General features: G+C 57.6%; 1 protein-coding gene across 1 annotated transcript in view; it reads left to right on the forward strand.

Annotated features, from left to right (window-relative positions):
- Nucleotides 1-6197: 6197 nt before the first annotated feature.
- Nucleotides 6198-13188, forward strand: part of DSCAML1 (DS cell adhesion molecule like 1) — a gene marked incomplete at both ends in the record, with an annotated part of 103411 nt that continues 96420 nt past the window's right edge. The window contains one exon of the mRNA XM_084274850.1: nucleotides 6198-6240. Coding sequence (XP_084130976.1) covers nucleotides 6198-6240 — 43 coding nt within the window. The remainder of the gene's footprint in view (nucleotides 6241-13188) is intronic.

The raw sequence follows: 13188 nt of genomic DNA on the forward strand, positions 1-13188 counted from the left end.
AGGCCTGAGCCACCCCCAAGGCAGGGCTCTCTGCTCTGCTCCATGCTGCCACGGTGCTTTGCTTTGGGCATGGGAAGTGGGAACCTGGGTAAGAGCACAGGGAAAGGCCACCGTGTCTCTGCTTGGCTGCCTTCTGCTGCTGTCCCCAGGGCTTGGGTGAGGGGAGTTGTGGTCCCTGTTGGAGGGTGTCCCATGGGACAAGCCCCTGCCCTGCAGCCCTTTCTCTGTGCCCGCAGCCCCGTGGGTCAGCTGGGAGCAGCCAACCTTGGCGTGGAGGCGTTTGTCTTCTTCCCTGAAACAGGCAATCTTGGAGGATTTCTCTCACAGTCCCTTGAGCCATTAATCTTCTCAAAGTAAATCTTTTCTGTGACACAAAGGGGATTGGGTAAATAATACAGTGGACAAAAGGAGTGTCCTTTTCCTCTGGGAAGACTTCCAGTTCCAAAGATCTTCCCCTTGGCACAGGCTATTTATTCCCCATGTGCTTCACCAGTCTCTGGATGGACAGGTACCAGGGAGAGGGGCTCTGGCCAGCTGTGGCTCAGCCTGCTTTTGTGCTTAATCTACAGCTGCGTGTGAGGAGATGAGGCACAGGGGCAGGAACAAGAGGAGCAGCAGTCAGGGATGCTGGCTGCTCAGCTTGCCCAGCCTGGAGGCTGCCAGCCCTGCTCCTCCATCTCCGCGATGCCAGGGATGCACTTGGCCCGCGAGGAGGAAACGTGAATGCAAAATGTCTCCTCATTAGTTAAAACAGGAGAGCAGCAAATGGTGACTAATGGAGCCAAAGAGGAACACTTGATGGAGTGATGGGGCCGGGCTGGCGGGGAGCCAGCCACACGCCTTGCTCTCCCTTTGTTCTCCTCCCGAAAAGGCAGAGCATCCATCAACAGCAACGTCTCTGCCAAAACAGCAGCGGCTCCGCAATCTTCAATTATCCTCCCAACCAAAGTAAATAACGCTTCAGCCCTCATTTCCATGTTGCACATGCCCCAAAGCAGTGGTTATTAGGAAATAACTGCTCACACGAAGACAGGCAGCTGCCCCAGAGCCAGGCAGCAGCGATGCTGCGTGAGCACAGCCCCAGCATCTCTGCTGCTGGGGATGGACAGACTGGTTTCCCAATGGGCTGAAACTGGGAGGCAAGGAAAGGTCTTGGTCAATCCAGTCCTAGTGTCTCAGGGCAATGCCTCGGCCCTCCTAAAACTTTGCAGAGCCCCCGGTGACTCCCAGCTTGCCCTGGAGCTGGCAAGGACTCGTCTCCATCACACAGGGCTTCCTTCCTTAGGCTGCCCAGGGGGTGTGGAGTCTCCTTCTCTGGAGATATTCAAGACCCGTCTGGACGCCTATCTGAGTGATATGTCCTAGGGAGCTGCTTTGGCAGGGGGGTTGGACCCGATGATCTCTTGAGGTCCCTTCCAACCCCTACAGTTCTATGATCCCTGCGTGTCGGGGCTCTCGCCAAGCGTGGGCACAGACCCCATCGCGGCTGTGCTGGGAAACCTGGGACCGAGGAATAGTGCTCAGTGACAGCGGTGCCAACAGCCCAAAGCCCCCCCGACCCGCGCCCCTAAATCACTTGGGCGTCAGGGTCCTAAGAGCCGGCCGGGACGGACCCCCGGGCTTTTGGGGGCCGAGAGGTACCCGCGGGGCCGGGGAGGGTTCCTGGTACCGGCCCCAGCCCCGGGAGCCCCCCGAGCCGCGCGTCCTCGCTCCGCGCTGCCACGATGCAACACTAGAGGGAAGCAAAAATCAAGCTTCCTGCCCGGACCGGCTGCCCTGGGAGGAAGGAGCCGGGTCCGGTCCCGGCTGCCCGGTTCCGGCTGCTCGGCCCTGGGCACAGGCTCCCGCTTGGCCGGGGGGGACCCGGGATGAGGGCGCGGGGGGCTTCGGATCTCATCCTTCCGCGATTCTGCAGCCCAAGGGGCTCAAGCAGGCCCCGCCTGGGGACGTGGTGACCTGCTGGCATCCGCCCGGCTTGCCAGCCCCCTTTGCCCTGGCACAAGCCCCTCGTCACCTCCGGGACCTTCATCCACCCGCTGCCCCGGGTGGCGGCCGCTCATTCCCATCTGCTGCTGGGGAAACTGAGGCACGGAGCGGGGCTGCAACACGCGTGCAGGAAAGGTGGGGGAATTCTCCCCCCTCAGCGCAGCCCCTCTCCCGGGCCAGCCGTGGGAAGGAGAGGCTGCTGCCCCTTGCCCAGGCTGAGGAGGGGTATGGGCAGGCTGCAGCACCCGGGGAGACAGGCCATCCCTGCAAGGATGGGATGTGTGCTGCCTTCACACGCAGGTGAATTAGCTCCCAGCAATTATCCCAGCTGCAGCCCATCCTGCAATTACCCCCCAGCCTTTTTTCCCCCTCCATCCAGCAGGCACTGGTTTCTCATTTAGGCTGGCTGGGAGCAACTGGGCTGGCTGGTTGGCTGTGCTGAGCAAAGCCTGTTCTGTGACTCTGTGGAGCAGGGTGGCCAGCAAGAGGTCACAGCGGGGCTGGCTCTGCGTGCTGGAGAGGTGCTGTGAGGTTAAGGTTGTGACTGTGTAGGAAGTGCTTTGTGGAAATCGGCTCCTGCTGGGTAAGTAGCCCTGTCGTTTTAATGATTGCTTCCTCCGGGGGATTTGTCTGGGAGGGTGGCTGAGGGCACAGGAATGGGGAGCAGTGGGTGGTGAGCTGTGTCCTGAGGGCCAGAGGGACACCTGGGGCAAGGGATGCTCCCTGCAGCACCCTGTGGTCCTGTGTTGCACCTGGGTCCTTGGGTGGCAAAGGCTTTGCCCTTTACCAGGAGCCCAGGAGATACTGGGGTGTCTGCTAGGACCCCCTTTTGCCTGTTGTTTCTGCTGGCTGACTGTGTGCTTGTACAGAGGCAGCTCTTTTACTGTGTCAGTGGGAGAATCATCCCTGAGGAAAGCGCCTGGTGGGCTAACAGGGTGGAGGGGGTGACCCCGCAGCCCTCTGAGCTCTGGGATGTGCTGGGTCCAGAAGCTGCACTAGAAAAAATGCTGGGAAGGCTGTTTGAGTTAGTGTGGCTGTGGCAGCACCTCTCCTCACCCTTGGGAGAGGCAGGGGCACGTCCCTTGTGGGGAGGACCTGTGTTCTGTGTAGTGAAGTGCAGAGGGTCCCCTCTCTCAAAAGTGGGGGGAGCCTGTTTGGGCTCAGCACAGCATGTGGGTGAGTGTTGCTGGAACTTCTCCTGCATCTTGTATGGAGTTTGGGCCAGGGAAAGAATTCCTTTGTGGGAGTTTCACCTCTCAGCTGGCTGTGTGGTTGGGCTCGCTGCTGGCTCTGGCAAGCTGCTTACTCCATCAGCAGGTCAGTGGCTACAGGGAGGGTGAGATCCACTTCCCCCACTGTGTTAGTGCTGGCCTTGCTTCCCAAGACCCCCCTGTGTGGTGCCAAAGTGCAGGTCAGCACTGCCCAAGTAATTAATGTGGTGACTTTCAGCCCTTCCTGGGCACAGCTGTGTGAAGCATGTGCTGCTGTTCCAGCCTGGTGATGGGAGGGATGTTAGCAGGGTGTTCATCTCAGGGCTGAACCCTCATGCAGAGGGGATGCCCGGGTGCTTCCTGTGCATATTCAAATGTGGGAGCTGTGGGAGGACAGATGTCCCTAACTGCTGGGCTGGAGCTGAGTCCCAGGTGTGGGCTTGCAGGAGCCAGCTCGAGGGTGTGCCTGCCTGCCAGACCTTTGCCTGGGCATCTGACAAATGGCCTGGGCTGAACAATCAATGGAAGAGCAAACGGGGCCATAATGAACAGCACAGACTGCTCGAGGGGTTGCCGTGGCTCCCCAAGCGTGACCTGGGGCTCGTCGTGCATCCTGTCAGCCTTCAGTTGTCTCTTGTGCTGCTTCCCATCTCTCTGCATACGCTACCCTGTCCTGGAGGGAGGATATTTTGGGGTGGAGAGGTGTGAATGTGTGCTAGGGCTCTCTGTAGAGGCTCATACTCAGCCAGGAACAATGAGGGAACTCACTAGAGATGCTGCGCAGCTAAAAATGAAGCGGTGGGTAGCACTACTCCCCCTGCACATGTGCCTCAAACAGAGATCCATGCAGCCCTCTGGGTGCTGTGCCAGTGAGCTCCCTGCCAGCCCCTGTGCCCCTGTTTCCTTCACTGCCAAGAGTAGGAGATCGAAGCTGCACCTGAGTCCAAAACGTTGCATGTTGGGGAGCAGAACGCTGTAGCAGCTTTTGTGGCTGGAAGATTCCTGTGAGCAGGCTGGCTTGTGCTGCCATGCTGCAGCAGCTGCTGGGGAGGAAGGGGGCAGATGCCTGGCATGTGGCTGGGGCTCCCCAGAGCCTGGCATTTGCTTGTTGCCTTGGGTATGGGCCTGAATACCAATTTCCTTGCCGACTATCAGCAAACATCTGTATAGGGATGTAGGTGGCGATTGAAACGCACCTCGATTCCTAGCGGGATGTGTGGGCACTGGGTGTGCATCATCTGCTGCTTCATCCCCTCTTGGGATGCTGATGGCACAGCCAGGGGTACGAGCCAGGCAGCACGGAGCGGTGTGGGGCTGGGGAGGAGCACGTGCATGTGTGGGAGAGCTGTGTGCCAGGGACACCCACACGCAGTGACAGAGCTGCCGAGGCGGCCTGGGAACGGGCTGAGTGGGGGGCTGGTGACGGAGCTCAGCGGCACCGAGGAAGGGGAGGCTCATCTTGGGAGAGGAGGAGGAGGAGGAGGAAGAAAGGCTGTGGTGTGTCAGACCCACCCTGCATGGGCACAGTGTTCGTTCCATCTCTGCCGTTGGCTTTTATGGCACTGCGGTCTGGGCAGGTGCACGTCCATGGGTTAGGTGGCAGCTGTGTGCCTTGTGCTCATCCCTGAGAGGAGGGTGTCTTTGGTGTGGGTGGCCTGGAGCAGGGAGGGGAAGCGGGGGTGCAGGATGTGCATGCAGGAGCCTTTTAGCCCTGCCAGCTTCTCTGCACATCCTTTGGCTCTGTCCCTCCTGCGAAATGGGAATCGCTCACCCACACCGTGCGAGTGCCACCTCGGCAGCGTGGGTGAGCTCTCTGCTCTTCCAAGGGAATCCCAGATATGCAGCATCGCAGTGAACGGGTGCAGGTTGCAAGTGGCCAAGGAACTGTTGCTTTTCTACTTTATTATTATTATTTTTTTTTTACTGGTTGCTGATGGTTTGGTGTTGAGCTGGATCCTAACAGCACTTTTCAGAGCTCGGTACGTGATGCTTTTCCTACCCAGCGTTTTGTGTGAAACCAGAATGCTCTGGTCTTTCTTTTATTTTCTAACAAATTGGGATTGGAAAGGCTGGTTTGGAAAGCAAAGAAAACCTGCTATAATCACCTCAAGGAAAGACATTCTGAACTGCTCTAATGGTCCAGACAAATTGGCTTTGGTGTGACTAAGTCCTGGGGAACAAGAGCCTCGGCTTGAATTGAGCTGTGGGTAAATGCACCCCAAAGTGAAGCATTAATGAGTATTTATTGGTTATTTGCTGGCTCAGGGGATGGGTGTGTAATGCTGTCTGCTAGGCCATATCTTGCTTGCGTGCCTGTCAGGGCAACAGCAGAGTCTGGTGCACGAACCTGCTCTCTGTCCTCAGGCTGCTAACAGAGTTTCCAGGAGGTGTAAGGTGCCCCCAGCCATGCCCCCGTGCCCCCATCTGTCCAGGGCAGCTCTGCAGCTGGGACACGTCTCAGCCCGGGGAAAAGCCTCTGGGATGCAGGTGAGGGGCAGATGGGCAGAGGATGGATGGGCAGAGCTGTGCCCCCTCCTCCTGGGGTTGCAGCACGGAGCTCGGCTTTAGGGAGCGGGCTCACCGTGTGCCCGGCTGCGGGTGGGTCGGTTTGGCGGTGCTCACCGGGCTGCGGAGAAGGGCGTGCGTGGGCGCACCGGGGCTGGAGAAGGATGGGTGCGGGACATGGGAGGTAGTGGGGGGGGGGGTGGGTGGGCTGTGCGCTCCCTCTAGGCAGGGGCGCCAGGTTCGGCGGGGGCTGCCGCTCTCTCCCACCCCTGCGGGGCCGACGGGGAGCGGGGCGCGGGGGCGGGGAGTGCGCGGGAGCCCGGCCCACCCTCCCGACGCCACTCGCCGGGAAGAGGGGGAGGAGGAGCGGCTGCGAGCTCGGCTCTGGGCACCTCACCCTGGCTGGCAGCGCGGCGGCAGGGAGCGCGGCACGCCGGGGGCACCGCACCGTCCGCAATTGCGCCGCAGCCCGGGGCCATAGGTGCTCTTTATGGCATGTGGCTGGTAACTTTTTTCCTGCTGTACTCTTTGCGGAAAGGTACGTGGCTCCCCGGGGCGGGCGGGCGGGCGTCGGGCTGGTCCGCGGGAGCGCTGCCCCGGCCGGGCATCCCGCGGGGTTGCGGGGGGAGTGAGGTGGGATGGGGTGGGATGGGATGGAGCAGAGGGGGCTGCCCCGGCCAGGCATCGCGCGGGGTTGTGGTGGGGGGGGGATGATGGGTGGGATGGGATGGAGCGTGGCGGGGGGGCTGCCCCGGCCGCGGGGCTGTCGGTGCCCTTGCCCCAGCATGCCGGGGCTCGCCGCGGCTCTCGGAGCGCTCGTCGCCGTGCGGAGCGGGGCTCGGTATGGGGAGGGCCGGGCCGGTGGGAGCGCGGCCCGGAGCACCCGCGGGGCCGCTCCTCGGCGGAGCCCCCTCGGGGGCGCCGGCGGTCGCTTGGCGATGTGATAATGCCGCACCGACGTGCGCTGCGTCCTGCCTCCTCCTCCTCCTCCTTCTCCCGGGGCCGGTGGTCGGGACCGAGGGCTCGCAGCGGCACTTGGAGAGCTGCGTCCCCGCTGTCCGGCAGCACTCGGAGCGGTGCTCTCATCCCGCACGGCTCAGCGAGCCCGGCGGTGCTTGAAAACCCGCGTCCTTCCCTCCAGGAACGCTGCGCTCGGCGGTGTGATATCCATCAGATTTGGGGGTGTATAGGGTTGGGGTGTGGGGGGGGGGAATCATCGAACGATCGTGTCGCGGAGATGCACGGCGAAGGCGAGAGATTAATTTGAAGTTGGAGGTGAAGTGGGTGCTGTCCGGATCTATAGAGGTGATGCTCTATAGCGAGCCTGGGCTGTAGGTGCCGTTAAAAGAAAGACAAGCCAAGGAGCCGTGTGTAAGCGCGGGGAGTTAAAACGTGGCGTGTTTGGTACAACCACCCATCGGTGTTACATAAAGGCATCGCCCGGTCCCCCATCTGCGGGAATTTTTAATTGCTTCTCTGTAATAAATCACCTCTCCACACAGCAGCCAGCCCGCTGATGCGGTGCTGGAAGCGCCCACCTTTTGGAGAACCCTATGCTTGGAGGATGTGAAACGACATTTGCCCTAATTATCTTTTATTTTTTTGGTTTGCTTTTGGGAAGAACGAGGGGGATGGAAATTTTAGGGAAGGAGGGAAGTGAATGGAAAGGGGACGGGGCTGGTTCCCTCCGTGAGACTTCTCTTTGCTGCTGTTATGTTGGCATTTATCTCGACGTGGCTCCAATGAAAAATATTTACTGAGGTTTAATAGGCCGCCCTGTCCGGTTGGGTGGTGATGATCAATTATTCCATCAATTATTAATTATGGAATAGCTGCTTTATTCGAGCTGGAGTAAAGCTGCGTTCGGGAGCTTTACCCCAAATCGCTATTGTGCTTGGGATCTGCTTAGCTGAACGTGCCAGCCTCTGCTTTGCTTACATTTGCATTTTTTACTGTGCTAAAAGGAAAACAAAACCCCAAACTGAAATCAAATAACCGTTGAGGATGCTACAATCACTTCCCCCTTCCCCCCCCAATAGTGAAAAATAATAAATAATAAAGAGCTGCTGCGCTGGGTTTATCATTTCTGCATGTTTTCAGCCCCAGCTTCTTGGAAAAGGGATCTCTTCCCACAGAGCGATCTCTTCTGAGAAGAGCAAATTAAAAGCCTCCATTAGCACAACTCCTCGTGGCCTCGTTTTCTCTCTTTTTAATTTTTTTTTTTGTGGGTTTATTTTTTTTTTAAGAAATGAAATGCATCCTCAGCCTGGAACGGTCCTGGCGATGCAAAGTGTTAAAAGCCAAATGGTTCCAAAGAGAGGACAGCGATACAATGGGAGTTTCATTACAATAATAGGATTTAAAAAAAATGAAAATGAATTGCTTAATGCCTGATAAACCTTTCAGATACTTAATATTTCTGGGCATCGAAGCACATCCTTTTAACGTGTTCCTGCTGTAGAGCTCAAATAGAAGCTGAAAAGCAAATAAATGTTTGGTCCAGGGGACCATTGAAGTTTAGAAATCCCTCCCGTGGGCTGCAGCTGCTTATTTCTTAAAATAAACAAAAATAGGTGGCTGGCAAGCAAGCAGGGGGGGGACTTGAGCAGGAAGGCGGTCGGTCTGGCACTGCCAGTGAGGCCAGGAGGAGGAGGTGAAGTGGCGAGCGGCGTGTTGAAGAATGTACTAGTCAAAATTGGGAGGCTTGGAGAAGCATCTTTCCTGCGTGCTCTTGCTGGGTCTGTCTGCTGCCTGATATATCCTGGCACTGTATTTCTGTCCCTGTGCTGGGTGCAGTGAACTATGCAGCTCGAGTGTTTTAATCTCGGCCCCATCTCAGCCCTTCCCCCCCCCCCCCCCACCCCCTCCCCAGTGTGGCACAGCGCTCGTTTGTCTCTGAAATGAAACATGGAAACCTCATTAGATGCACGGAGGAGGAGAAGCCTGCAGCACTGGACTCCTCACCGGGCCCTGTGGTTGTTAGTTTATCCTGGGGACAGCCAAAATTTCCCATGGTGAGGAGCTGTGATGGTGACTTGCCCAGAGCCCTCACCCGTGCCTGGCGTGGGCTTAGAGCTGCTCCTGCCTTTTAATGAGAAAACTGGTATTTTAGGCAATCCTGATGTTCTTTGGTGCCTTTTCTTTTTTGCCTTTCCCCCCCCTCCCCAGGAGGAATAGGTTGTGTTGTGCCAGCAGCAGGGATGTGCTGTTGAGCAGCCCGTCCTGGGGATGGGGGGCTGTTGGGAGCTGCAGGCTCGGCTTCGGGCAGCCGTGGCATGGGGCTGCCTTTCCTCTGTGGTGCTCTGGTCTCTGCCCATATAGAGGGCCCTGAGGTGGAGGGGTGGGCAGGGTGCCACCCTCCTTTGGAGCAGCTGGTGGGCTGGGTGCGGGGAATAGCACTGGGCGCCTCTCTTTGTGGCAGGATTCCTCGTGACATGGCAGCACGCGAGTATGGAGCTGTGCCTGGGCTAAGATGAAGTCATCTCGCACCCAAATAAGCAGGCAGTTAATAAGGTGCCACTTCCTGGGAGCGCACAAAGGGGGGGGAAGGTGCTGGGTGTGCTGTACTGGGAGGCTGATGCAGCGGCAGGCTTGGGTGCAGAGGGTGTCTCCCCTCTGAAATCCAGGTTGCACCCAGCTGTGCGTCCCCACCTCATCGTGGTTTTGCCCGTTCCCCTCTCCCTGCTCGTAGACCCTGAAGGGATAAACCCCACCACGTCTGGTCTGCGTGCTGCCGCCATCATCTGCCGGCGGAGCGGTACCAAATCTGTAGGAAAGCCATTTCCTGACTCTTGCTGATGCTCGCTGCCTTGCCCCAGCTGCTGCCTCTCGGAAAGGGCTGTGCTGGCTCCTCTGCACCAGGGAAAGGAGGCAGCAGAGCAGGGAGGGGAGGAGGTGAGCGAGGTTTTGGGGTGCGCTCGGTCGATGCCACCCCTTGTTTCCCGCGCTGTTGGGCGCGGTGGGAATCCTCCTCTCCGCCTTGTGAAGCGTGCGGGCTGCGGCGTGCCAGGCGGCGTGGACTGGCGGCTCTGGAGGAAGCCCGGCAGCTGGTGTGTGTGCCCTCTGGCACGTCCCTCTACACCCACCCCTCGTACCCATTCGGCCCCCACAGGGGACCACCTTGCTGTCACCCTGGCTTGGTGATGTCACCAGACATCCCCCTGGCACTGGTCTGCAGCTCCTTGGCCGTGGTGCTCGGCGTGGCTGAGGTGCAGGAGTTTGGGGGGCAGGTGAATGGGTGGGGAAAGCTGCTTTGTGTTTCTCCCCAGGGGAGGGTTGCAGCACCAGGCTGGGTGCTGTCGTAATAGCTGGAGGTGGCTCAGGCCTTAATTTCCATGCAGATGCATTAAGGAGCAGGCAGCTTGTGCTCCAGGCGTGCTGGAGCTGTGCCCTTACCTGTGGAGGACCAGAGGCCACAGCTTTAACCCTTGGGAAGGTGGCTGCGGTGGGTGGCCCCTTGCTGTGCCAGGGGTGCACCCCTCTTGTCCGCTCAGAAGGGCACCAGCCTCCCATCTCTCTTGGCTGCTTCTCTCCCAGTCCTTTCCATGATGCTTGGAGATGCCACTCCTCGCTCCATCAGTTCCTAGGTTGCTCCCTTCTTTGGGAGAAAGGCTGTGACAAGTGTCCTGAAGGTGAGGGCTCGAAGGATGCTCCTTCCAGGGAAGGCCAAGGACTGCTCCAGCATTACAAAGGTGTAGGCAGGGCGTGATGGAATTACTGCTGGATCAAGAGGAAAGATTAGGACTTGCTGCCTACCTGTAATTCCCACCCTGCAATGCATGCCAAGCCTCGGTTCACTTTCTCCTTGAACAGGGCGGGTGTCAAGCACCCTTAATGAGGATAATAAATGAGTGGTGAGGTGGTGTTTAGCCTGCTGTTCTTTGCAGCATCCTGCAGACCTGTACAGCTTGTGGCTGGAGAAGCCCCTGTGGCTCCTACAGCCCCTTCACTGGCCTGTGGGTGGGCTTCCCCCTGCCATGGTGCCTCAGTAGCATCCTACCTGGCCTTGGAAGAGGCCCGGGGTGGGCACTTGGGTGTCAGACCACCAAGCCCAAGAGGGAGGTTCTGGGAAGGGTGCTGCTAGTGGGACACTAGTGCCTGGCCTTTATAAGGTGCTGCAAAACCTCATCTTTAATGCCTAATTGTGACAAGCAGTCAAGCCTGGAGAGGCCATTGTTTTGTGGAGAAGTACTTAGGTGGTCACAGCCCTCTGCCATCCCTTGAAGAACAGCATCATCAGGGATGGATTGCATGAATGCCCTTGAAACAGAGTGTGTGTAGCCCTTTCCCATCTCTGCTGAGTCTCTACCCAGGTTACTGATGTGAGAGCCCTTGCTCAGCCTTGAGAAGCTTCTTGGGTTTGGGTGAGCACGGGGCTGTCTGTGGAGTCCTGAGCAAGGGTAGCTTGGTAATGCAGATGATGCACATGCTCCACAGGCAGGAAAAGCTTCTTAGGTTGGGAGAAATGGTGCTCTACTTGTGCTGGCATGAAGCTGGCTGTTGTCTGGGACCAGTCCTAAATCCGCTCTGTAGGAAAGGCTGGGCTCTCCTCTGTGAGGTTTGGAGGAGAGGAAGGGGAAGCAGCAGTGCTTCAGTGCATAACACAGGCTGGGGTGTCAGTCCTGCTCCTCGTGCAGGACTCCTGTCTGTGTCTTGGCTGCTTCTTCCAGAAAGCTGCGGCTTGGTGACAGATCCTGGGCTCAGTTGATGGCTGCTCTGCCCTGGCTGCTCATTAAAGCCCGTGAGCCCTCTCTTTGCCACGCTGAGGTTGGCTGTGACACTGATGGTATCCGAGATTGGAGAGTCCAGCAACCAAGACTCGTAAATATTCTGGAGGGATGATAGTGAAATGACTCGCTTCTCCCAGCTTGGATAGAGATATTAATATTTCAATACCCCTAGGTTGTAATTTACTACAATCTAAGAAGATTGAGCTCTGATAACTTAAAATACACACCTCTCAGAGCAAGCTTGACAGCGTCCAGCCACACACTAGGCTTTGTGTGGCTTCCAGCTGCCAGCAGACCGCTCTCCAGGCCTGGAGCTGTGTGCCTTTCCCCAGCAGAAACTGTTCCACTGTGGCTCCTGTGGCCGCCTCTCTTCAGGTTTGTGTGTATTAATGCCCTCGATATTTAGGTTAGGGTCAGCACATCTGACCAGATGTGAGCAGTGATTTCTGGTTTAAAAATATTGCAGGGCTATTTGTAAATTTTTAATCTCTCTCTCGGTGATTTGGAGGCGGTTTTATGAAACGTGGAATTAGGATGGTGCTCAATGCTAAATGGTAAAGGAGATTATAGGGGTTTAACTCCCTGCGTCTGTCACATAACTATTGCCAATCCCATAACTTCCATTTTCTATTAAAAATCTGTTTCCCCCTTTGACCTGAAAAAGCTTTATGGGTAATCTGAATGTCTCTGTTTACGAGGTATTTTTCCACTCTTCAACCCCCAGCCCTTCACCCATCCATCTCTAGACCTTCCTGGGCGGGCACTGCCCGGGAAGAAGATACATCCCTGTCAGGCTGTGGATGCTCTCCAACCCTTAATAAAGCAGGAGCCCTCTCAAGCTGTGGGCTGGGATCTGGGGTGGAGGTGTTGGATGGAGCCTGGGGCAGAGCCCGCTGGAGAGCAGGATGCTGAGCACAGTGTGATGCTGCTGGTCCGGAGCCGGCGGATGGGTGAAGGGTGGCTTTTGCTGTGTGTGCCTCGTGTGCCCTGGCTCCAGCCATCTTCTGCTCTGCTCGTTGCCACAAATAGCACGCTGCTGCTCGCCCGTGCTTTGTTTTCCTTCCTCTGCCTGCAAACACGCGTTTCTCTTTCATGCGTTTGGGGGAAGCGCCGCGCTGCTCTGGTGGAGGGAACTGCTGATTCACCACCACAAACCAGCCTGGGGATGACACAAAATGACATCTGTGGGGCTGTGTGGTGGCCCTTGAGCCTTGCAAAGCCCGGTGCTGCTGTGCGAGAAGCTCTGCTTGAGCCCTGTGCTGCCCTGGCCCATCCTTTGGCTGGCACTAGGTGGTAAGGGAGGGAAAACCAACTGGCTTTGTGTGCCTCTGCAGGGCCAGAGGGAACTGGTGTGTGGGGATGTGCAGAGATGCTTTCTCGACCTACAAATCTGTCATCTCGTCTGGTGGCAGCGTGGGACCTCACCAGGAGGCTAATCCGTTGTGTTAGATGGCTTTGCTGGGTGGCTTGGGTGGTTTAATGCCCCGATGGGGGACAGCAGGGCTCTGAGCAGGCAAGGGAGGGAGCTTCGTCATTGTAGGTGACAATTCAGTGCAGAATGCACAGTGCTCAGGTGCTGAGAGAGGTGTGAGGTGGTACATCCAGCCAGAATGACGGAGAGGACTAAGCTCTGGGCAGGCATGGGGTGTTTTGAGCTGTCCTATGTCCCCGTGGTTGAGGGCAGTGTGGAGTGGGCTGGTGGCATCACACCAAGCCCGGAGAGGCATGTGCTTGCATCCCTGGGGTGCCCCAGGAAG

The sequence above is a fragment of the Gallinula chloropus genome, assembly GCF_964237585.1.
Source record: "Gallinula chloropus genome assembly, chromosome: 24".
Lineage (NCBI taxonomy): Eukaryota > Metazoa > Chordata > Aves > Gruiformes > Rallidae > Gallinula > Gallinula chloropus.